General features: G+C 37.8%; 1 protein-coding gene across 1 annotated transcript in view; it reads left to right on the top strand.

Moving 5' to 3' along the window:
• LOC113949401 overlaps window positions 1-25,490 on the top strand; it is a 133,847-nt gene that overhangs the window by 47,580 nt on the left and 60,777 nt on the right. The window contains exons 4-5 of the mRNA XM_027647930.1: window positions 9,990-10,067; window positions 14,013-14,106. Of these exons, the coding sequence (XP_027503731.1) occupies window positions 9,990-10,067; window positions 14,013-14,106 (172 nt within the window). The remainder of the gene's footprint in view (window positions 1-9,989; window positions 10,068-14,012; window positions 14,107-25,490) is intronic.

Below are 25,490 nucleotides of genomic sequence, written 5' to 3'. Positions count from 1 at the left end.
AGGGAAGCTGTCTGTGCAGGCAATACTGCCAGAGCAGAGTGGAGAGAGGGAGTATCAACTACTCAGTACTAGAGTCTGAACTTTCAGACTTGCATTACTTTGATTGTTAAGGACAAATTAAAGTTATTGTGGGTGTATTTCTTAATTACCTTTTGTGGTTCCCTCTAATAATTTTCGTAGCTGCTTGTTTTGGAGTTGATTGTTGTTCTCAGATTTTGATATCACTCTCCAAGAAATTTTGGAGATTATCTCTAAATCCAGGCATTCAAACACTACCATTTATTTAGAAAAATGGGCAAAGAGTATTGGATCTTGGATGCTTTTCCCAATACTGTGATACCATGGATGCCTTTTGTGCTTCTGTGATGCGTTCTCTACTGGTCAGCAGACAAGTGGGACTCAACATAAAAGCAAGTAAAGGATCTTCTTTATTCATCCATTCTGTTCAGGGTCAAAACTTCAAATGTCATAAACTGGAGTGGCTCTGACAAAATCACCTGCTTTTGTCATATTAGTCTCATTGAATCTCTTCTGGTTTGCATTTGCCGAATATTTGGCCCTACTTTTGTAAAACTGCCAGCTCCAGAGGAACTCAAAGATTCCTCAGTCTTTCACATTTCTAAAAGCACACCTGAAAGGTGGAGAAAAGAAGAGATCAAGCTACTTCTAAAACTCCCATATATCTAAATCTCACACAAATTGATCACTTGACCATGTGCTGATGAATTCTGAAATTTGGGTACCATTCTATTTAGCAAACTGATATGTAAATGTCCTTGCAGCTGAGAATTGTCATCAGGCTTTTCTCTAGGCAGGACCAGGCTGAAATCAGTTCTGTTGTCATACAGAAATGTAAAGTCATTCAAAACAAGGGAATTCCTAAGCCACAAGATACCACTGGTTCATTTAATCTCTGAGAATGATCAATGGCATTTGCAGCAAAGGAAGATGAAAAATTGCAGCCATGTCACCAACTAATCTAATCAGTCACTATTTGTGCTCTGGGGTATACGCTGCTCAGAAGAAGGACTTATTTCTGAACTAAGCTGGCGTTCACTTCATGTCCTAAAGCACAAAATTAGATAACACTTTTAATTTTATCCCAGCTATTATAAATGCACCTATTCAATTCTTTTATCTCTGCCGCGACATTTTCATATTCTATTATTCTACCAGTGACTTCAGAATAACTCAGATAATTTTCCTGCTCTGGGTTTATGGCCATACAGAAGCCTTGTGACCAGCTGAGTTATTGGATAAGCACACCAGAAAGCTTGTTCATCATCTCTCTAGAGGAAGAAATTTGCTTTGTGACATAGGTTACTATTAGATTTTATCTTCAATTCAGCAAAGTATCAGAAATACCATGAAGTACATTAGTGGCTCTGCTACTGTTAATATAGGGTGAATAACAGGACAAAACTTCAAGCAAACCAGAATTTTGTAGTTACATACACACTAATTACCAATATCCTTAAACATCAGAAACATTAAGGTAGTGAGAAATTCTCAGCATAATTTCCTTTTAAAAAAAGCCCCAAAACAACAAAACCTGTATTGAACCTTCATAATTTTGAAGACAACAGTGAAAATGAAGAGAGATGTAAATCAAATAAGGATCATTTGGTGCATACTTGGGAAATCATCTTAATCACTTGGAACAAATCCTCAGGCACATACTGTGTGCTGGGTGATTAAGATGGGCAAGAACAATTACTGTTGAAGAAGTAGATCAGAAAACAGTTGTTTCACAGGTCATCCTGAAAAGGCTAAAAAAAACAGCTGCAAAACCGAACATATTACAGAGCAGAAAAATACTGTCCACTTAGTACAAAGTTTTGGCAAATTCTATTCAGGTTGAATATGCAATGGACCACATGAGACAAATAAATTCAAGGAAGTTAAAATTGAGCTAGCTCAAATTAGGAAATGATTCGCTCACAAAAACAGATGAGAAAATATTTAAGGAGATCTAGACCTTTGAAGGCCATGAGCACAAAGAAAGGTGGGGAATAGTTTTGTGAAGTGTACTAAGAGACAGCTTGAAATGAATGAATAAAGGAAAAAACAAACACGCAAACAAACAAACAAACAAAAAACCAAAAAACCAAACAAAAAACAAAACAAAACAAAACAAAAAAGAAAAATCACAAGCCAGAAAACCCAGGTCAATTCTGTAAATGTTCCTGTCAGTACAGCATTGGACATTAAAGCAGCTTCCTCAGGCTACTGAGAACAGCAGCATCAGCTGGATATTTTATAATGAGCCTAGACAAAGAAGAATAATTAATAGATACTAAAAGGCCAAATTACCTGCATAACTACAACAAAAATAACATTTTGATATTTTAGGACAAATTGTCATCTGACTTGACAGCTTTTTTGGGGGGGGGAAAAGACAGTTTCTCCTAGGGGAAAGAGACATTATTTCTCCTGGTTTTCAACACAGCATTACAAATTCTTTAAAAGTCTCAATAAGGCAATGGAATATCTGGGGGGAAAATCCATATGATTTCCCCTGTGCTTCTGTTTCTTTAGAGTTCTCCCAAAGTACATGAATCGAGTTTGTCTCTGCATAAAACACCAAGAGATCCTTGGATGATTCCTCCCTATACATATAAAGAAGGTCTAAATAATTCAGGAGGCTGAGTCTCACCAGTCTCCCGAAGCCCTTTGACACCTTTATGTTCTGTTTTCTCAATGTTCAGATCCTGCCTAGGAGACTTGACTGCCAACAAAGCTTGCGAAGCCTTATTTCTCTTTGGTGATTACTCTTTGACAGAATATGGTGCCTTTGTGCACAGGTGTTATCAAGGGGTGGCTGAAGGGCACTCAGGCTGCCTAAATTTCCCTGAAGAGCCATTAAGCTGCATAGTTAAGCCATTAAGCTCAGCATGCTGCTGAGCGATAGTTTCCTCTGGCCTGTTATGGTGTGTTGCCCTTGGCTGGATGTCAGTTGCCCACCAAGCTGCTCTATCACTCCCCTTCTCATCAGGAGAGGGAGGGGAGAAAACAAGATGGAAAAAACCTCATGGGTCAAGAGCAAGGCAATTTAATAAAGGAAAAGTTAAGGTCATGTGATCAGAAGCAAAAGTAAACAAAATATTTTATTCTCTACTTTCCATCAGCAGGTGATGTCCAGCCACTTCCTGGGAAGCAGGACTAAAGCAGCTGTAGTGGTTGCTTCAGAAGAAAAACAACATAAATAATGAATGCTTCCCCCCTCCCATCCTCCTTTCCCTGAGCTTTTATTGCTGAGCACACATCATATAGTGTGGCATATCCCTTTGGTCAGTTTGGATCAGCTGTCCTGGCTGTGTTCCCTGCCAAGACCTTACAGTGCCAGCACTGCTCAGCAGTAGCCAAAACACCAGTGTGTTATCAACACCTTTCTAGCTACTGATACAAAGCACAGCACCATGAGGGCTGCCATGGGGAAAATTAGCTCATCTCAGTCAGACTCAATATACCTATCATGGGGAGCTGGCAGCCGACCAACAAATTAGAAGCATGGGAAAAACATGAGTGCAGAATTGGGCCAGGATGACAAGGAAGAAAAATGTGTTAGAGGTAGTATTTGTTAGAGAAAGATCCTTGGTAGGAGTAAATGGGAGAAGGTACTGTAGTATCAGTGATTAGCAACAGCTTGATATATGGCGTGGAAAAACTTATTCGGCATTTTCACTTTTTGAGACCATTTACATGACATTTCTACAGCCATACCTAAGCTGTTAAAAGGAGTAGAAATACATGCTCTGTCTCAGAGTGCTAAGTGAGCTGAATCTGTTGAGTGAACACTGCTGTATTTTTTAACCTTTCTTCTTCTTCTTTCCTTAATGTTCTTACTGATGATAAAATTTTGTTTTCTGTATTACAGGGACAGCAAGTTTATCAACTGAAATCACTACCCTAATATACAACAAGTTGCACAGAAGAGGAACATTGCTAGAATTCACATCCTAGCTGCAGAAAAGTGAGCAAAAGACAAAAGCCTTGGCCCTGGTCACAGTCTGGTAAGGTCACCACCAAAATAAAGTTCAACTAAACTCACTTGTAGAAAGAAACTTGACATAGTCAAAGATCAGCCTCAAAGATCAGTAAAGCCAGTCAAGCTTTCCACCCATTCTTTTGTATCATCAGGCTTCCTTAGAAGGAGGACACATTGCCCTTGGAACAAGAGAAAACATACATTGGAGTGAAAGAATATTAGAGACCTATGGGCGAAGAAAGATGGAGGAGGGGAAGGAGATTAATTGAGCTGGACAGCAGCTGGACTCTGGGAAGGCAGAAGCTACATCATCTCCAGGGTTTTTTTCATTTGTGATATTTGCAACCTTTGCAATGCTGAATATTCTATTGTATTAATCAGTGACCACTTGGGCAGCAGCAAAAAAAAAAAAAAAAAAAAAAAAGAAAAGGCCAGACCAGCACTAGGGTGAGTTAATTAGTCTCCCAAGCATAATAAGGAATCAATTTGCTACGCCAAAAAATGTGAAATAATATAAATATGTTCCCTCCTTTCTTTACCCCAGGAGAGTTCTAATGCATGAGTTTTCATTAGTATTCACTTGCATCAAATAGAATGGTTATGCACCTTTATTGGATAATATTTAAATGTTGAAGATATTTGTATTGCTGTCCTAAATTTGTGATTCTTCTTGCAGTTATCCAACCTGTTCATATGTAATGCACAGCTGTACTTAGAGGAAATAACAAACCTGAGTTCCCAAATGCTACATCAACACAGTAATACTCTGTCCTGTGCCTTTGGATTATGCTCATTTCTCACTCGAGGAATTAGACATGGGCATAGTTAGTTAATATCTCTCCTCCCCCTTCAAATCCTGGTATGGTAGAGGGATTAAGGAGAAAATAGGAGGGCTGTACTCAGGGCAGCGTGTTTAATCATCAGCTACTGCAGATGTAGCCATATATTCCTGACTGCTGAAAAATGTAGCCTCACATAGCTTTGGGTAGTTGGTTCCCCAGAGGTAATCTGATGCCTGGCTAACTTTCTAAAGGAAATGTCCTGGTTCTCCAGTACAATGTTGGGCTGAATATGGAACTGATTGGGTGACATTCTATAGCTTATATTGAGAGGAGGTCAAACAAAATCGGAAGTGTCCTTCTGTCCCTAAAAAAACAGGCATTCTCTGAGCAGTTTAATATGTGTCTCTTGGATGTCAGATAGTGGTTTTGTTTTTATAATTTATAATGTAGCACTCAAAGTTTGTAGTGGGTTTGCTCAGTTGTAAACACCAGTCATGTAGTCATGCAAGGTCTCTACTCCAGTGTACCTCTATTTTACAACAACAGTTGGAGGGACAAAAGAAAGCAACACCTGTATGACAGAGAAGAATGAGTATAGGGAGAAAATCAGGAGGAAAATTATCAGATCAAGAGCAAATAGACTAAAGGGAGCATTCAGGAAGGGGTTAAAGTGATAGAGCTTTTCAGTGTTAGATGATAAGAAAAGAATGAGTTGTCCACTGTTCATAGTTTGAGCCAACTTAATGAGTAGTGGATGACTTCTGAAACATCAGTCTTGACTGATTTCTGAAGGATTTTTCCTTCTGATGAGTGAAGGAAATTCAGATGGCCTCTCCAGTGGGGCAGTGTGACAACTACGAACACGCTATTGTAGTTCAGGCACTTGCAAAGATATCATTATTATGGAAGACCAACACACAATACAGACAAAAGTCTCTGCCAAGTGTTTTTTCATCCTTTGTGGTGCTTGAAGTTTCATGATCTTCAAGAGAATCTGCTTCAGAGGATTTATGAGTGTGTCTCACTACTTTTTTCAAGAAAGAGATTGTGTTGGAAATATTCCAGGCACAGGAAAAGTGAACAAAAAGAAAATCAGATTTTATCACTAGAGATCAGCTGTAGCTCAGGTTGAGTTTACTATCATTATAAATGGTTTGAGATTTATGCCGGCCAACAGTGCAAACAGCTGCTCCTTGCTATTTCAAATTACTACTATGAGTTTTACTGTTCCCAGACAGGTAAGCAAAGTGCTGTGAAAAATACCAGCATTTCAAACCTGGACTGATCAGATAATGCACATTACTGCCTCAGAGTCCTCTTATTGTCTTTCTTTGCAACCAGCTGGCAACAGCTCTTGGTAACTAATATCATCTTGGTGAGTGTAAGGGCTGAGAGATTCCCAGGGGTACAGAGGGAGGTTCCTTATCCAGCTCAGCCACCAGCTCCTCTTTGCTATTTTCTTGCACTCTGGTCGAGTTCTTCTTTGATGAAAGAAGGATAAAAATCAATTAATTCCTTAACAAGTGAAGTGTTCGCTGACTACACGGGAGTGGCACTACTTCATCTGCATTTTTATGGATCAGTTTTGGATTTCACCTCCTGTTGCAGGGCTTTTGTGGCAAACTGTATATGGTGCTGTAGTACCTCACAATCCACCTGCTGTACTAGCTGCCTGGCAAAACCACTGCTGCTACTGCTGTCAGACACAGTATTTTTGCCCTTTATTGTTGGATTGTTTAAAAAAATCTGACAGGCTGTCACCCAACAGCTAGTCTTTTCACAGATGCCAGAAAATTAATCTCCAGAAGGATCCTTGGGTACATCAAGGATTTTGTAATAAACAACTGTTTAAAACAACAAGATCTGAAAGGGGAAACACTTCAGCAGCAGGGTGAGCGTGACCATGGACATGTGTTCTGTGCTTACCTCTGCTGCATAGCCAGCTTCTGTTTTCCATCACTTCACACGTCAGTGATGACCAATGCAAAGTAAACTCATTAATCCTGCTGCTACAGAATTAAAATCCCTGTGTTGAAATTGCATATTTACCCACATCTCAACTTGAAATAATCACAGTGAATGATAGAACTACTGCTGATTACTTTGTCTGATCACATCCTCAATTAGTGTTAATGCAAATTTAGTGGATAACGTTGAGACTCCAGGACACTGAAGCATTGAACAGAGTGAAGCACAGGAGCAGCCTCCAAGCAGGTTCAGTGCTATGCAGAAACTCATTGACCCAGGGCAAGTCAGCCACATTGCAGGCATATTTAAATACAACCAGAATGCTTATTTCACTCAGAACAGGGCAATAAGCAGTTAATTCTGTGTTACACCCTACTCTCATCATTGCTGAATGAGAAATCCTAGATAGCACTATTGCAAATTCTGATGCTTATTTATCTGTCAGCCAACAAAAATAGGAGGCATGGACTTAATCTTCTAATTTGTAAATGACTAATGAGTTAGAGTGTCCACAATTTCAAGTCTCTCAGAAGATGTGGTTAACAGAAGGTCCTTTCCTGTGAAAGGTTTCCACCTTTTATCTTCCAGCTAATTTTATTTTCATGTTTATTACCAGTTTTCAGGCAGAGTAGCTTTGCAGTTCTCTCAGCCTGTCCTGTAAATAAGGTGACCAGTCAGAGGAAGTCAGTAACTCCTCCTTCTCTCTCAGATGAGTCGACCTTCAGTTTTACGTCTATATGAGATATATGAATGCCTGTGCTTTGGACCAGTTCTATCACTGGCACAGAAGGTGTCATAATTGCCTATAGTAACAACTGCTTCCCTCAGCAGTGTGATGACAAAGTGTCTCAGTGATTTCCTTTGAGAAAGTTTGGATTTTGAAAAGCAAAATCAATTTATGCTCTTGTGCATACTCCCAGATTATGAGAGCATTGTTATGAGATCACCCACAAGAGTTAGGAAACAGATCATTAGAGTAATTCACTCGATATGGTTACGCCAAAGTTAATTCACTTTTCAGCCATGTAATAAGATCCCACAGGGTCATTACTTCTTTGCTACATCATCAAAAATAATGAGATCCATTTTTTCTCAGTTTATGTGGAAATAGACACTGTCTCTTATCATCCCTGGCAGAGTGAAATTGAAAACTGCAGTAGTTCCTTTCTTGAAGTTTTCCAAGGCGAAAAATCATTATTTAAAATGTGAGATTTAATGCATTAATAAAAGAGATTTGAATTGTCTCTCCCTGACATTTGAAGCTTTTATCACTAGCAGGATGTGTAGATGGATGAATAACTGTGATAATAAGATTTCTTATATATTACTTCTGAGAAGAAAAAAAAATGTATTTGTCAGGCTCATTAGTAAGAGAAAAATAGGACACAAAAATTATGCTAAGATGATAATTGATTGCTCTCACATATAGTACAAATCCGTAAGTTTTGCCTATGTACTTGACAAGCACTGTCTTAAAACATGAAGCAAGGCAGCAATTATAAGTTTATTGAAGAGTCTATCAGTTTAGGAAGGACCCTTTGGTAATGATGCACGTGCAGGTACATGTAGCTTCACCCATGGCAAGGCTCATGATTTCTACAGACATTCTATCAGGTAACAGTTTCCACACTACCTTTGGCATATAACTGAACAAAGCCTTTTTCATGATGATTTTAGGGACTTGTGCAAACTTAAAAAAGGATCTGGAGAGTTTAAACTGATGAGACAGAAGATCTAAAGGATTTTACAGATCTGGTGGTAGATGTTACTTTTTTGTCCATATAAAGAATTTGCTGGCCTTTCCTCTCTTATATGCCTTCACAGTGGTTATGTTCATGTGAAAGGATAGACTTGTAATGTTCTCCTTGATTTTTGCACCTTGGCACTTAATGAATTGTTGGGAATTACAGGGAATGAGGGACCATGGTAGCCTTTTACTTCTTATATTTACATAATTAGCCAAAGACTTACCTGGACTATGGTCTGTACTGAGGAAATCTCTGTGTAATTCACATTATGCAGGTACACAGGCCAACTTATTATTTGAAAATATGATTTTCCCTGCTATATTCTTTGCAGCAGACTCAGAGTAATGCTTGTAAAACTTGTGTAATGCCAGTTGATTGCTAGTGAGCATCAACCTTATAGCAACATTACAACCTTATTTACCAGTATGGATCAGCTGATTCACTGGAAATGGAGGAACTGAAAAATACTGATATTTTCAGTTAGGTAAAATGTCTGTTAAAAACAATTTTTTTTTATTACAGCATCTCTCTTCATACCATTTCATACTGTGCAGGACTGTATTCAGGAGCCTACAATTCATCCAAAAACTATATAGAGTCTGACACCATAGTTTATATTACAGAAGCATTCTGACACCCCAAACGCTGTCAGGACAGAGAGAGATTATAATAGTATAGAAAACACAGAAAATCTTTCAGTCTACTTAATCAGACAGGAATGAGGCAGGGGGTGAAGACAACTTTAAATACTTAGAAAATATGTTTTGCCCAGCAAGGTCATAGCAAGCATGAGGACAAAGTCTTGATTTCATGGCTTTTATTTATCCTAGGTGTTGTAAGGTCTAAATTTGGGGGTGTTGCTGACAGAAAAGTCTCCCTTGAAGGAGAATATTATTTGCAGCAACAGAGAAAATCAGAATTTCCTAAACAAAGAAAAGTGGTTTCACAGCAGATCAACTTAGAAGACTCCTTACTTCAGTGCAGGGTATGATTTGCAGGGACTCCATGCTGACCTCACTGCCTCTGCCCATATATGGACCCCAGTTCTTGGTCTAGACATGTGCTATGGGTCTTGCACCCACCAACCCATTTAATGTAGTGTTAGCACATACTCAGGAAGCTGTTAATAATGTGCCCTCTTGGCTTCTCACAGTGCTGACATATGACCTATGTGAGGACCAGAAGTGCTCCTGAAACAGTTCTCTGAGACAACCACACATGGTTGTTACTGTGGTCTTTAAAAGCAACAAATTTACAGAGACTCCTTTTTACCCTTCAGTTCTGAAGAGGAGGTGGTAAAAGTTGGCTTCCTCTGACAAAAATCTAGGAGAAAAGTAGCTGACAGTCAGACCCTTTGGGAAGAAACCATTATATTTCCAAAAGACACTGCCTGTCTCTGTGCGGTGCAGCTGGTGCTTCCCGTGATAACAGTACACATAATTTGAGCACCCAAGATTCCTGAGTCAGCAGCAAGAAAACCTCATGTAAATTTCACTCTTGTAGGCATCCTGTGAAGGAGTCACTGTGCAGGAGATTGCAAGTAAGGAAATCCAAATTTGAATGTCAACTGTCTCCCCCACAGTAAGTTTGCGAAGTCCCATTGAATTTTAGTAAGGTTGTATAAGTTTGTGCTGGTTAAGGAACTGATGGCTTAAAGTTTACTTATTGCACTTCCTAGCTTAGGCAATAGCTGCACATAAAAAACACTCCTTGTATGCCAGCTTAATTAGAAGTGACTCATTTAATGGATGCAGTGTAATTAATGTCTATTATGCCATGCAAAGATCTTATTTCAACAAGCCAGATAGATTTTTCTTTCTCCTATAACTGTAACAGCCTGATTGCATTTGATCAATGTAATAAATGGTACAGTTGTGTTATATAACTTGCAGGCCTTCACTGGGAACCCTAATTGCCTATTTACTAGTGCTCAATGCATCAGGCTTGGACATCCTTGACCACAGCCTTCAGCGTGACATCTCAGCGGAGGTTTACGTGTTCTAGTCTCAGGCTATTTTTCCGTGTAAGTTCTGAATTCAGGTGATTCTTCAAAGAGAGAGAAAAGAATAGTGAAAGCTTACAGTGTATCAAGTCCATTCAGTCTTCCACGTAGAAGGGGAACAAAATCACTTATTTACATATTATTTACAAAAGTAACCTTGGCTTCAAAATCACTCATTTTTGTCAATGTCAAATATAAGGAAAACCACAATGTGATGAGTCCAAATTCCTGTTGGGCTTAAAAGCTAGCTTGAATAAACAACTCACAAATATGGAAGTTTTAGAGGTAGGAGCTAGAAATCCTCTTTTGAATCCTGAATTATAGATTTCTCTCCAAACCTGAGAATAATGCTATAGTTTAAACATATGCTGTAACAAATTCAGAATTGGCCCTCGGTTAGGTTTGATTCTATTCTAATTTAAACTAAGGAAGGAACAGCTCTTTTCAAGAAATTTCATTGACATAAAAATAGTAAACCCAGAAAAAATCAGATCTTGCTGTCTCCCAGTATTTTACCTCAATTCAATGGATTCAGAAGTATTTCTGGCAGAGTTGAAATGTGAAATTAGAATAACATGAGGAACTCCTTATTTTCAGATATGAAGACAAATGAAATTGTGTAATTCATGCAAATCATAAACCACCTCTAAAGTCTAGAAGATTTGACAATGAAGAAAGTGAGGATATTAATGAATAATATGTCTGAGCAGAACAGAGTATAAAATGAACATGTATCAAGGTTATAAATAATAAATAATAAAGTCAACACAAGTGTTATCTTTAGAACTAGGATAAAAAGGAAAATATTGAAACAGTCATATAAACATACATAATGTGGAAAAGAAGGTACCTCAAGTTGCATATGCTGTGACAGCTCAGATTCAGATAGCACAAATGACACTTAATTGTATTAATTTTCAACAATATGATGTTTTCCAGTATTTAAGGACAGCTACTTTACAGAACTTTGATAGGATGTTCTTGTAGGCATTTCCATCTTTATATTGTTCATATTAGATATGCTCAATTTATTCTCTCTAGGTATATTAGAAAGCATTTATCCTTAATATGCATAAGAAGAACTTTTTGATCTTTTTTATGGCTCATAATAATAATCTCCAATGTCATGGTTCTCCCTGTAGACTAAAACAAAAGCCTCAAGATTTGAATTAATCAAGGGTTTCAATGTTCTTGTTCTCACCAATATCTGAGACTTTTTACTTCCTTATAATTTTTTACTTCCTTTAATAAAGTAGAATCAGAACCAGAATGGCCGCTAAAAACACTGCCAACAATTGCAATTTAATTATAACCACAGTCTTTGCTAAATAGCCTATTCACATTTGCTTGGCAATACTAGCAAAATAGGCAGCTCTCCACAGTGCACAAAACCAAGTGGCTTCAAATCTGATAATAAAATTTATTGGTAAGGAAGCTTCTTATCTCTGCATGAACATGACATCCATTCAATTGACTTATCAATCTACTTTCCCCTAGAGATAACAGAAGAATGTATACAGACTATAACAGAAACAGATTTGGCCTTTTGAGTATGTAGGCTCTTGCTAATACAAATTATGATGGTTTGCTGGGGAAAGGACTGGGAATAGGGCGTCACCTGACTATTTCAGTCAAACCTGTTAAAGGATGTTACGAACAAAAGAGGAATCCACTAGAATGTGTACAGTCTTGTTTTATATAGTGCCATAACTGTATCAGTTGAGTTTAGATACTCAGCTTATTTTGTGTCTTTATTTCTCACATAAATGCACATACTTAATGCTACAGCTATAACTCACTGTGTAGCAGAGATCCCATCAGAATTGAAATCTCAGTGCCAGTCACCTGCTTCATTTATTTCTTGCTGTGAGCCTAATGAGAAAACAGCCAGACCTACCCTGAGAAACTGAGAGGAGAAATATCACTTTTCCAGAGGTACCAGGAAATTCAAACTGTTCTGAACATGGGAGACAGTAAGAGCAGTTGAACTATCAAAAATATCATTGTGAAATAAATAATCATCTCATTCTCAGTGTGATGGGCTTAGATTGTGCATGTCAGAGCCACAGGAAGAAAAAAAGGGAATTGGGCAAAAACTTACTCAAAACCTTGTGAAGTGAATTAAAGTTTATCTAATGGTCTCAACGGAAATTCCATTGCAACCCTTTTATTCACACCTTCCCTTGTGAGCAAAATTCTCTCAGAATAAAGTACACCCTCAAGGTTTTTTACTAACTCCTAAACATGTGGCAGAATTGCTATCCAAGAGATAAATAGCACCATGGACGATCATTTTGTGAAGAATCTGTGGTATCAAACATCACTTTTATGTAGGGAGGTGGACATTAAGATAATGGCAAGCTTTGGTTGAAGCACAAAAGTGAGGCAGCAGTTCTCATTGCTCAGTGGATGTGTGTTCCCTTTGTTTGGATATTTCTTTGGTTTGTGCAATCAGTAGAAATCATTGTGGGAAGAGGTAGTTGCAAAATTATTTTATAATAATAAAAACTAATTTATAATCATAATAACAGTCCAGTTAAAATCATAATCATAAGAACTAACTTATAATAATAAAAAATTGGATAATGTTTACTTATAGCTTTTGTAGAGCACTTGAATGTTAGTAAAAGTTTTAACAATTTTTGATCAGAATGCAGCTTCTTTTGGTCAAGCACAAAATACCACAAGATAAAAAAGTGGCCTATATTCTTGTGGTGAAGCCATTTTCATACTGTCACAGAAGATTAGTGATAAACTGCTCTGTGTTTATGAGTAGTTATTCTTGGTTAATTCAGATACTCTAGGATTGTTTGGAAGGTTTTATTCTGAAAAAGCATCGCCATATGCTTTTTACAAATACATTATTAAAAGCTCTCTAATGGTTCCCCACATAGGCCAAAAAACTGGATCATAACAGAACTCTCTGAATATAGACAATATTAAAGAAATGCTTTCTGATCCAAATCTGGGGAAGTGCAGAGAAAAAATAAAATTAGGATATGCTGTACTTTTGACTGTTAACAAAGTACTGAGATTTTCAATACTTAGTTGCAGTTAGTGTAGATTATCTTTGTGTGTCCCTTCCAACTGAAATCTGTTCTGTTCTATTCCTACTGGTATATGTGAATATTGGTTTAACATGGGAGGCACTCAGACACTAGAGAGACTGGTGGCAGCATGAGGTGCCAAGACAACAATTGTAGCACAGTTGATTTCAGAGATTCTTGGAGAAAGCATTTTTCATATCCTGTCAGTGTCGTTGTTCCCATGTCAGCAGTATTAAGATTGAGCTTGATCAAAGGCCATCCTGTTGAATAATGTAAAAACACAAAGAAGGACTTTTAGTCCTACAGAAGAACATTAGCAGTAAGAGCTGTCCGATTAGATAGCATGTAGAAGTTCAGTGATTTTATTATTAATTTTAATGAGCAAATAACATGGCAAATAATAAAAGTAATTTGATTGTATTTGCCAGAAAATTATCTTAAAAAAAAAAAGAGTAACGACTGGTTGTTCAACTGCAGGGAGAAAGGAGTACCTCTGAGCATGGGAATCCTCACGAAAACAACATTCATCCTGGCATTGCTCCCAGGCAGAGCAAGCTGTGTAACTCATCAGGTTTGTAATATAAAAATGATTATGCTTTGCTGCTATAAGCCCAGTGGGTAATAAAATACCTGTATTTCTCCTCCCCTACCTGCAGCTTCATCTCTCCTAATACAAAACATTGCGTTTTTCCTGTTGTGCCCAAATCTTATGACTCTGTAACAACAGGCACTGAACCAGCTTGGCTACTGGCATTAAACCCAGTTTTAAGATGGTTTTTTGTCTGATTGTTTTCATGCTCACTTACCCTATGGTGGGTATAGATGTAGGTCATTCTATCTGTGCTGTGTCAGTGACCACGTTTTGCAAACCCTTGCGTTTGGCACCAAGGGTCCCTGTATATGTACAAAGATTCCTCTTCTCTACAGGACCAGGACACAATTAATATAAGATACAATTAATCTCTTTACAGAGAGAAGAGGCTGTGTTGTGCAGATATGGACTTAAATGCCTAGTTTCTAAGGGAAATTTATATCTCTTGCCCTTGCTAGGTTTAAGAGGTAGGAAATTGCACAAAGGCTGGAGAAAGGGAAAAGGAAAACTTGGCCTTAATTACTCTGTGGCCATTTATAATTTCTTTTCTACATAGTTTTTTTTGTCCCACAGGGGCTGCAGCTTCTAACCCATTGCCTAAGATGAGGAAGTACTGAGTGACACTCGATCAGGTTAGAATGACCAAGCCACAGGGAGGGATAAGGATTTTTGCACTTGCATCACACAGGAGAAAAGGAGACAACATTTTTGTTTCACTTTCACACACTATAAGATGTCAGGCTGTACTTCATTTTAGGATATTCAGTGACAGAATTGAATGCAGAAGTAATGATGCCTCAGTGGGAGATGTACCTCAGTGAAGGATGAATAAAAACTGACTGGAGACACCAGGGTATATGTAAGAGAGAGCCCAGACTGTAGGTGTGGGTATGCAGAGATGAAGAAGGGGATGAGAGGTTTTCTGTCTTCCCAGATGCATTATGTAACACTAGGATATCCTAGGATATACCAAATAAAAAAGTATCTTCTTGTACCACTAGCATTGCTTGGCATTTATGCAGCTGCCATGTGCCTCTCCCTTCAGCATCTGAAAAAAATGAAAAGGTTTCTGAGAAGACAAGTCAAAGGCATGCCTTGGGTGCAAAACAGGTTTTCTCCTCTACCCTCAAATGTGAAGGAGTCAGGTAATCTCCATGTGAGGTTTGCCATGATTTTTGTCAAATATCTGCTATCTTTAGTGTGTACTTTGCCTAATTTCCAAAATACTAAACATGAAAGAATGATGAGAAAAACAAACTTGGCTGCTTTCTTGCCAGATATCTCAATGCTTTTGGGTTTTTCCCCACTATCATTTTGATAGGAACCAGATTGTACAGGTATTAATGTAGTTTAGCAGGCAGAGGCATGACAACCAGGCTTGCAGAACTGTATGTGCTCACACAATGTATAGTCTGGATACTCCTTTCAGCATACTTAAGTTTAGCTGTGTTTTACTGCCATTAATTCTTTACTGTTTCCTACCATGGTGACATGAAAGTCACATCCCCAGAGAGAGGGTTTGAAAGAATTGTTTAAAAAGTGACAGTCTTCAAGTAGGCATGAGGAAATTTTAATTTTTCTTCTCTGGCAGTTTCCACCCAAGAACATGAATAAATTTCTTGAGTTTTACCTCAGGTATTATGGTACCTAAGGCAGGAAGACCTCATGGTCCTTCTCTCCTTGCACACAGTGGTACTGACTTTCAGCCCAGATCTAGTGTTGAGCATTTCTGTGCACTGCAATCCCACTTGGAGCAGGTCCCAGGAGGAGCACACTTCTCTCCACTGCCTGCTTCTTCAGCCACATGCTGAGCAGTTGGGAGCCCTTTCCCCCCACGCTTAGCAGGGGTGAGCTTATAAAACTGAGGTCCAGAAACTGGAGTCTTAATGCCAGGTTTCCCCAAAGGCCATCTGCTTCACTATGCGCTTTTGCAATGCTGTCCCTGATGTCTCCAGAAAACATTGTGATAAACATATACAAAAGGAGCTTGTTATTTCACACATGAAAGTCATCACAAATGGTGTCTGGTTTTCAATTTTTTTGTTATCTTGCTGTAGATATATTGTGAGAAAAAACTTTCTTCAAGCATTCACATTAAATCCATCTCTTAAAGGAAAATAGCTCATTTATCCTGCACAAGATAGAGGCATATAGAGAACAACAGCATTCTGCCTTTTGAGGCATCTCGTATTTTTTGACAGCCTTAGCCCACAGTCTTTGATTAGATAAAGGCCTTAATATTACATTACAGCAGAATTACCTACATTATGGCAGCTGCTTGTTGCAATTGTGTTGACATGACTGGCTTCTTGTGGGAATGTATTTTGGCCTTTCTAATCTCTTTAGCATCAGCAGCAGGACATTTTATTTGCAATTGATTTTTAAATTTAGGAGTAATTGAAGTTTAAGTGCGGTTACCTTCTTGCAACAGGGACAGGTTGATACTGTTTAAATCCTAATTATGCACTGATTAAAAGTGATTGCATTGCCAAAGTGAGCAAGGGCTACAATTTATTTCATTCTTAAAGGCTCAGCATAGAGAATTAATTGTATTTCCAGGAAAACAGATCAACATAAAGAGGAAGCAATTAAGAGTTCATTGTTGAATCATAAATTTCCTAGTAATTTTTGGAAGACAGACAAGATAGACTTAACTTTGAAAGCAGATCTTGTAGACAATGAGGATTAGTCATTTAATAGTTTCAGTATTTGATGATAGAAGCTTTACCTCCCATCGCTCATAATAAGTTTTACTAAAACGGGTAAGGCAGAAATGGGCTTATTTTCACATAAACTAGTCTTGTAGTGATCTGGTGTTTGCTTTGTTTTCAAATTTAATAATGAAATGACAGCCTGCAAGTTGTTCTCATGTAATAAGTAGGATTAACAAAACCAGTTGCACTTTTCCTATGAGCAGGAATCATTTTATAAGCACCATAAAAAATAAGAAAGTGGGAGAGAAACCAGAACAGAAAAATACACTTCTACAACAGTGATAGGGCAAAACCTGGAGCCTGAACAGGTTAGAGCTGGGAGTTCTGGATCTGAGTTTTGTGACTGTCAAAGGCAATTATATGAGACCTGTCTAAATGATTCCATATTTTGGGAAACACTTAGTACAGACCTGTTCCTGTGTATCGTATTACATTTATTATTTATTTAGATCATTTATTTATGTTTGTACAGTGGACTCTGCTGTCGCATCTGATTTCTCATTGATGGAATATCAGCATTCTCAATTAAGTGCAAAGGCAACACATGCCAGAATCATGGTGGAAGTTTAAATGTTTTTTTTTCATCCTGGCTGTAGAGTTTTCTTTCTTTCTCTATAGAAACCAGTGGACTCCTGAATTCATACCACTCTGTTATTAGCAGAGGAAATTTCAGTAACGGACAACAGAAATAGCAGACAGAAGTTACCACTGTGCACTGGCTCAACTCAATGCTGTTTAGACAAGTACCTCACATCACTGCTGCAATGCTAATGCTGGTCCCCCAGGAGACAGAGAGTTCCATTTCTTTTATCAGACTTTGGGAAATCTCCCAGTATTTCAGTCATAGTAGTGCAGAGAACAGTGTCGTCACTGTGTGAGGCTTCACTACGTTGACAATTAGTGGTAAACCACCTCAATATTACCCAGAACTTCAGGAAGACACAAACACAGTTCATTCACAGGTTCCTTCTTCAAGGATGTTAAGTTGTATGAGGTGATTCCAATCTGTAGAGCAACTTTTCACTGGGAGACCACTGTGGTATAGGAGCTGTATGAATTCTGTAGTCTTCTTCACATCACTTTAATGATGGATATGGCCAGTTCACTCAGTCCTTTCCCATTTTTGTGACCACAGAGAAAGACACCAGTTCACATGAAGATTAAGTTTGTTTTAAGCCTGGCTCCTTATGAAAGCAAGGCTCACACATTACCCTGTGTGTCACCTAATGACTTTTGAACCCTTTCAGCCAATGTCTCCCCAGGGAAGCAGAGGAGCTGAGTTGCCAAAATAATTTAATTTCTACACAGTTTGCCAGTTCAATTAAAAACAGCAGCCCAAATTTCATCAACACCATTTTTTCTGCTATAAGGAAAAAAAACCAGAAAAACAGCACAGGAGAATTTTACAATTGCATAAGAAGAATGTAGAAAATCTAGGTTTTATTCCCTTGTGATCCATTCACTGGGAGATGCACTTCCTTAACAAAGCAGACATACAGAAACTTGTATTCTTTTTATCTTAGACTTGTCTATTGGTAGTGAAATCCAGTATCAGGGTTCAAGTCAAAAGAAAAATTCTTGATTAAGAATTAGGGAAAGGCTTGACTCACAGTAATAATGTGAAAAGCAGTCATCAAAAAGTGTGTAGTTTAAGTGGAAAAATTAGATTTACTGGGGTGAGTGAACAGCAAATCCACTGAAATAAAAGCTGATCCAAAAACTCAACAGTTAAATAACACTTCAAGTAGTCCTTCAAGAAGCCACTGTTACTTTGGGTGATTCTGTTGAAGTCAATGTTTTGTCTTCAGACTTATACTGGTAGTATTGGAGTGAAACCACAGGTAATTCTGAATTCTGGTCATGAGTTTAGGCAGCAATTTCTGTCTCCTTAGTGACATTCAATTGTGGCTGAAACATAAACAACTTCCATGTCTCTACTCAATACATGTTTACTGTCCCTAGTAGAATGATTTTTCCCAAACCTTTCTTCAAGCACAATGATCACCTAGGGAACTCAGTGCAGTCCATCCTGGGCATTGGCTCAGGATATTACAAAATAAAAATGACTTTGCTATAATTCCTTTTATGTGCACTGGTCTCTCAATTACATGATTTATAGGACCTTTTGGGTTCAATTTCTGCATTTGAGAAGATGCAGCAAAAGAGCAAGTCTAACACAGGGTGGCGTGTAAGCCTAAATTTCTTTAGGGAATGCTGTTCCAGAGGCCACTGAAATAAGCAGACATTTTTTGAACTGTCTTCAAGGCAATTTGTGTCAGGCTCCGAGGACATTTGCAGATTTCAGAGTACTGAATTAGAATTATGGAATTGTTAGTGTGTAATATATGCATAATAATATAATCGTGGTTAGAATTCAATATTGGAGTTTGCCTTATGCAGAAGTCATAAAAATGTGCTACTCCTGGGATTTAATGTAGAGTTAATATAAAAAAAACCCAGAGCTAATGTTTTTCTGTGCTTCAAGAATTAAGAGGTTTCTAAGACTAATCAAAACCTTTCACACACTCTTTTTTCCCATGTTGCAAGTGGATCAAAAGTTTGAAAATATACCCCTGAAGTTGTTATGTTTGCCTGAATATTTTAGACTTTATAAATAAGACCTTTACTTTGTAAGCAACTTCTTTATGGAAAAAAAATCCATTTCCCATAAAGGATTCACAAGAAAAGCTGTATGTTCAGAATGTACTTTCTATTTATTTCACTCACATGGTTGTCTGACTGACTTCCTTTTCAGGAAGGAGGATAACTGAGAACATATGCTTGGTTATTCAATATTTTCTTTAACTTCTTGAATTTCAGTAATATGTAGATAAACTTGACTCAGCCTAACCTAAGGATGGATAAAGACTTTTGATACAGCTGGGAAACTTTCCACAGCTTCAGAGCTAGCAGAATGTAACAACGGAGCTGTTTTCCACATCTCTTTCTGAATTAGCTTTTTCCCCTGACTTGTACTTGGAATATTATGAAGTATCCATCAAACATGGCTATATTAAAGAGAATGGTCTGAGGTCAGGGTACAGCCCAATATCATTTTGTGAGGAAGCAGTTTCTCTTTACATTGTGGGCACTGACCTGGTGGAGGTGTTCAGCCTGATGCCCTTTTGCAATCATCCTTCTTATTCAACAGCCTTTTTTTCTGTTTGGAGAATCTGTTTCTTGTTAAAATGTTTGAGTAACCAAGTGTAGCCTCCTTGAATATTGCCACTCACCCATCAAGTGTTTGCAGAACACTTGTAGGTTTCCCAAGACTTTCCTGAATTGATGGTGGTCTCCCATGATTTCCAGGAAAAATCCATATAACCATAAGAAGTCAGATTCGGATTTACAAGGACAGAGTCCACCAACAATTTTGAAATATGAATACACATTACCAAGCTGCAGGGAAAATAAAACTGAACCAGCTTTTTCCTTTGACAGTATGAGAGAACACTCTAATCAGCCAATTCAGATATTTTTTTATCTAAACCCATATGGGATTAAGTCAGAAAGACAAGGTCCTGTTCTACATTTTTAGCATTGCAGGATAGTAGGTCTTTTATACAGAGGAATCCAAAGGCAGGGTTTGTCTCAGATGTTTTTAAATCTCTTATCTACTGCAGATTTTTACTATCACTGTACAACCCAGCTAAACTGAATGTATTAACCATTTATTTTTCACTTTTGAGCTGCTTGTAAATGTAATGACTATTCATCTTCTTTCAATTTTATTTTCCTTTTTCTTTTGGTCAAAAAAAAAAAAGTTGTGATCCACTCAAAATGCTTCTTAGGAATTGTTATATCTTACACAGACTGGTTTTCTGCCACAGGTGAATTTCGTCTCCAATCCTGCAGGTGAATTTAATCCCAAATCAAATCCCTACAACCAGTTGTGAGGAATTCGAACCAGTATAAAAGTCTTGTAGTAAACCTAGTCTTTTTGTGGTTGAGCCATTACATTTAGGTGCTGTGATCAGTGCAGAGTACTTAGGGACTAATTTCTTACGGAGGAGCAGTCTGAGCAAAAATCATTTCTGGTTCTGCAAGCAAAGGTAAGAGCTATGATGAGGCTCCATAATATACTATGGAATTAGCTTTTTAATGGTAGCTTTTTCTTAATACTTTCAGTGTTTTACTGGATGTTCTTAAAAAGATTTAATCCTGAGCCTTTTGAACGACAGTGATACCAATCTACAATGTAGAAAAGTCTCTGGGTGCTTCTTTTTAGGCAATGCGTTCTCTTAAGCAGGCTTGTGGCTAGTTGTCTGAAATTAAAACTATGTGTTCAAAGGCTGTACTAGATAATGAATACCACTTAATGCAAACAAGAGACTCAATCAGTGTCTTGGAGACAGTCTTCCTCTTAGTATTTTCTGAAAAGAGCCTAGGTTTGGAAATCTTGTTATTCTTTAATTTTGGGATTTGTGTTCAGAGCTATCTATTAACATACTTTCTTCCTGAAGTCAGCACAAAACCTTCCATAGTTCTTAGTTTCCTTACATGCCTGACTATTGACGTAAACTCAGAAAGAAGAAGAAACCAGAGTACAGTGTGTTTCACAGCAGAACGGAGCTTGGGAAAGGAAGCTTAGATAGCCACTTACTTGCTAAATCTAGCAGCAAATAAAATGAAGAATTCCAGCCCTATAATCTTTAATTAAAACTTGGCAAATTGTTGGATATTTTTTAATTTTATTTCCCTATCATTTTAGCAATGCAAGAAGCAGAACATTTTAATGATAAAAATGGCTTAATAATGCAGATCTCATAGGACCTATTATTTTTAGACTGGTTTTTATTACTATATCTATAAAAGAGGCAGCTCAAATATTTTGATACCTTAACCTTTAAATTAATACAGAAATAAAAACATGTGATTTTGTTTCAAACCCTTTATGAAGAATGGGTAAGCTTAGGAATAACAGTGCTTCTGGACTTCAACATCAGCTTCTGAGACCACGCTTTGGAATGAAGTTTCAGTCGAAATAAACAGGCAAAATTCCTTGCATGCTTACATACATGTATAACACTATCACAGAGAAAGTCAGAGCAGTAAGGTTATGAACTGAAATTAATTTCTTAATCAGAGGGTAAAACTGGACTCTTTATTACTGCTGTTAAATGTCTGATCAAAGGATGATAACATGCTAATTATTGTAGAAATATACTAAACACAAATCAGTTGCTCTTTCAGCTCTTAATCTTCAATAGGAGGGGTCAGAAAGAGACAAAGGGAAACTACAGAGACAGAATGCCATTTGACCATGGCCAGAGAATAGGTCAGCTGTCAACCTTGGGTGCAGGTTTCAATCTTGTGACTGTTTCCTCTTACTTTTTTTCTCCCTCCTATTTCATGACTTTATGTAGGCTTTACTGACTAGACACAGTTAAACGAAAAAGCCTCATTCTCTTTGTTACTCTTAGGATGTCCATGTGCAATTCCTACCGTGTACAAGACGGTGCTTCCCCTATTTTGGACTGCATAGACCTTTCTGCTATTTGGATGCACAGGGATGTGATCAAGCATGTTGTTTCTAGCTTATATCACTCTCCCAGTCCTGGTAGATCTTCAAGAATAACTATCTCCTCTTGGCTTTGCAACACAGAGTCACCTACCAAACACCTTCTCATGAAACCTGGGGCTCTTCTTGGCTTGCTTTGATCACACTGTAACTTTCTTAATAGACAACCCAACAAATTGCAGATGGCTTATTCTTTAGAAATTGTATCACTTTGCTGGTTAGATTTAATTTCTTTTGCTTAGGTTGATTTAGAAAGAGAACATTAAGTCCCTTATCTGCATGGAGATTATAAGGAAGATAAGCCCTCTAGTACTATGGGAAAATTTAAAATGTTAGTGAATCACCAGTTTCTTAAACAAGAAAGTGTAAAGCACTTTCAACCAGTCCTGTACTTTGGGGTTTCTGCACAGAGCAAAGTGACAGTGAGTCCCAAGGGTGGCATCAGTGGAACACATAAATAACCCAGCTGCTCTTATTTAAAGGAGACATTCCAGCCCAATTAAGCCTTTGTAATAATGTCAGATAAATTGGTCCCTTTTGTGAAAGAAACTGGATTTCTGTCCTTATTTTTAGTCTGTTATTGAAGTTGCCACACTAAGTACTTAAAATTAATGAGAAGGGCAGAGTATTGTGTTATGTGAACCAATGGTTTCACTTCATGTCTATTCTTATGTTATTTTCTTGGGTTTGAAGTGCTGACAGTTGTTGTTGTTTGTTTACTGAAGGTTCTGGGTTCTTCTGTTCATAGCAAGGTGTCCAGGCTGAAGCAAATCCATACATTCCCTGGGCATATAGTGAAGGACCCTCCACGATGGTATCTTCTCTCCTCAAACAGACAATCTCAGAGGCATATAGTTTGAAAGGTTGTTTTGGCAGACACAACTGGCTGTAATAAGCGTTTTGGGTACTGGAGATGGTATTCTTTCTTTCCCAAAAGAAGAGTAGGAGAGAGCTAATTTGGTTCTCTAAATCACTTTTGGGAAAGACTTAGTGTTGAACAATGCAGGCTGGGAGGGGAAAATGCTTAGCAACACTGACAAATCTCGAACAAAAAAACAAGAATTGTTTTCACAGAAATTTTTTTAAACAATTCCAAATTGGAGGACTTTCTTTCCTCTCCACATCCCCTAAGTAATAACATTACAACTGACAACCTGAGAGGCAAATTTACTTTCTCCTTTTTTTTTTTAATTAGGAAACACCATTAAAAAAGACACATTAAAATGTGAACTTACAGAACTCTTGATCTGTGTGTGTGCTATTCTATATCATAAAAAGAGGCAGCTCACCTGTAAAGGTGGCACCTCTGTTGTAAATTTGTTCTGTTATATCCTGCAAAGGTTATTATTCAGCTTATCCAATCTGTCTTCATTCATAAATCTGTGATTTGTATTATGTGAAAAGTGAATATGAAGTGACTGAATTCCTGTCTATTTTGTGAAAAGATCAAATTCCTTGCTCTAGTGCTGAGGTGAGCATCAGTTAGAATTATTTTTTATTTGTGAAATGAGTTAACTCTGAAGATCAATGGACAAATGTCCTTCCCAGCAAAAGCCACTATTAAAATTTGTGCTTTTGGTAGGGAATATGTGTAAAAGATCAGTGATTAATTTTGCAGGAATGCCTCTGTGCTATTCTAAGTTTCCCCTCCACATGGGGTGTTCTGAGCTGGTTGACCTATTGAGTCCTAAAGACCTTTCACACAGCTAAAGTCACAATGGAGCCAGTCAATTGACACAAAGGTCAGAAGATGCCATTAAAGCTGGAATTGGTTAGGAATGTCTTAGTGTGCTGGGGGTTTTGTAAGAAAATGTTTTGTGTTGTTTTTGGTCTGTTTCCCAACTTGACCTTAGATGGAGTTTCTCACTGAAACACAAGCGATTGTAAAATCATAGAATGGTTTTGGTTGGAAGGGACCTTAAGGATCTAGTTTTAATCCCTGGCAATGAGCAAGGCTGCCTCCTACTAGACCTGGTTTCTCAAAACCCTATCCAACCTGGTCTTAAACATATCCAAGGATGGACCATCCAAAACTCCTCTGGAAAACCTGTACCAGTGCCTCATCACCATTATAGTTAAGAATGTCTTCTTAATATCTAATCTAAATTTACTGTCTTTCCATTTAAAGCCATTGCCCCTTGTCCTACATGCATAGCAAAAACCATCTGCAATTTATTACCTGGAAGGATTTTAGTGTCATAACTCCTAGTATCACATAACTTTTAAAAACAAAATATATGAAGTGCCAGAACAAAACACTGTTGGCATCAGACAATCTATTGCTTCTATAGGTTGTCATTTATTATAGGAAATATTCTTTTGATTCCTGGCATCTCAGAGGCAAAACTCGGTGTTAAGAAACCACCTGTAGAATGAGTCTGGGAGAGAACAAAGATTGGGACACAAATCAGTTTAATTATGGCATTGCACTTAGAAAGCAGTTTGTAACTGTTTATGTTGCCTCTGTGTCTGAAGTGAGGATGGTCCTAGGTAGATGCTTCCAGATGATCATTTTGATTTCTACTAGCTTGAGGAAAAAGTAGTGCTACTTAGAAATCTTCATTCCTCTCCCCTGGCTGCAGTAGCATAGAGATTTCCACAAAGTGATCTGTTGTCGTTAAATTTGACTGTGATGTTTAATGGTGTGGCTTTACAACTCGCTTTTTCAGAATCACACTAATCACTTTAAGTATTCAGGGGTGCACCAAGTTGAAACCAGGTCTTTTTGCCTGGAAATAGCTGTGACCTCTACCAAAATTTGTGGTAAGGAAAATTAACTCATCCAGTTACACTAATTCTTGTCTAATTTTTTTCTTGACCAGCTCATCTGGAAGATTTGTAGTGCAGAATGGTTCTAAGGACATGATGAATCCATTAGCCCTTCAGTAAGTAAAGGTAAGGTTTCTTGATACCAAGAAATCCTTTTCAGAACTAATTTTTTGTAACTTTTACAGAACCTATATTTCTGTACTGTTGCATCCTGGTAACTTTGGAATGACCTCCTTTCCTTTGCCTTGGGGTAAATGAATTTAATCCCATTGTTTGTGTTTTTCATAGCAGTCACAGTAAGTACATCCTATCATGTGGTGTTCAAGATCTCAGGAGACTTCATTCTATCTGAATGCTTT

Source organism: Corapipo altera, unplaced genomic scaffold (assembly GCF_003945725.1).
Source record: "Corapipo altera isolate COAL_440 unplaced genomic scaffold, ASM394572v1 56, whole genome shotgun sequence".
Taxonomy (NCBI): Eukaryota; Metazoa; Chordata; class Aves; order Passeriformes; family Pipridae; genus Corapipo; species Corapipo altera.
The sequence above is the reverse complement of the archived record's forward strand: the minus strand, read 5'-3'. Positions and strand labels throughout refer to the sequence as shown.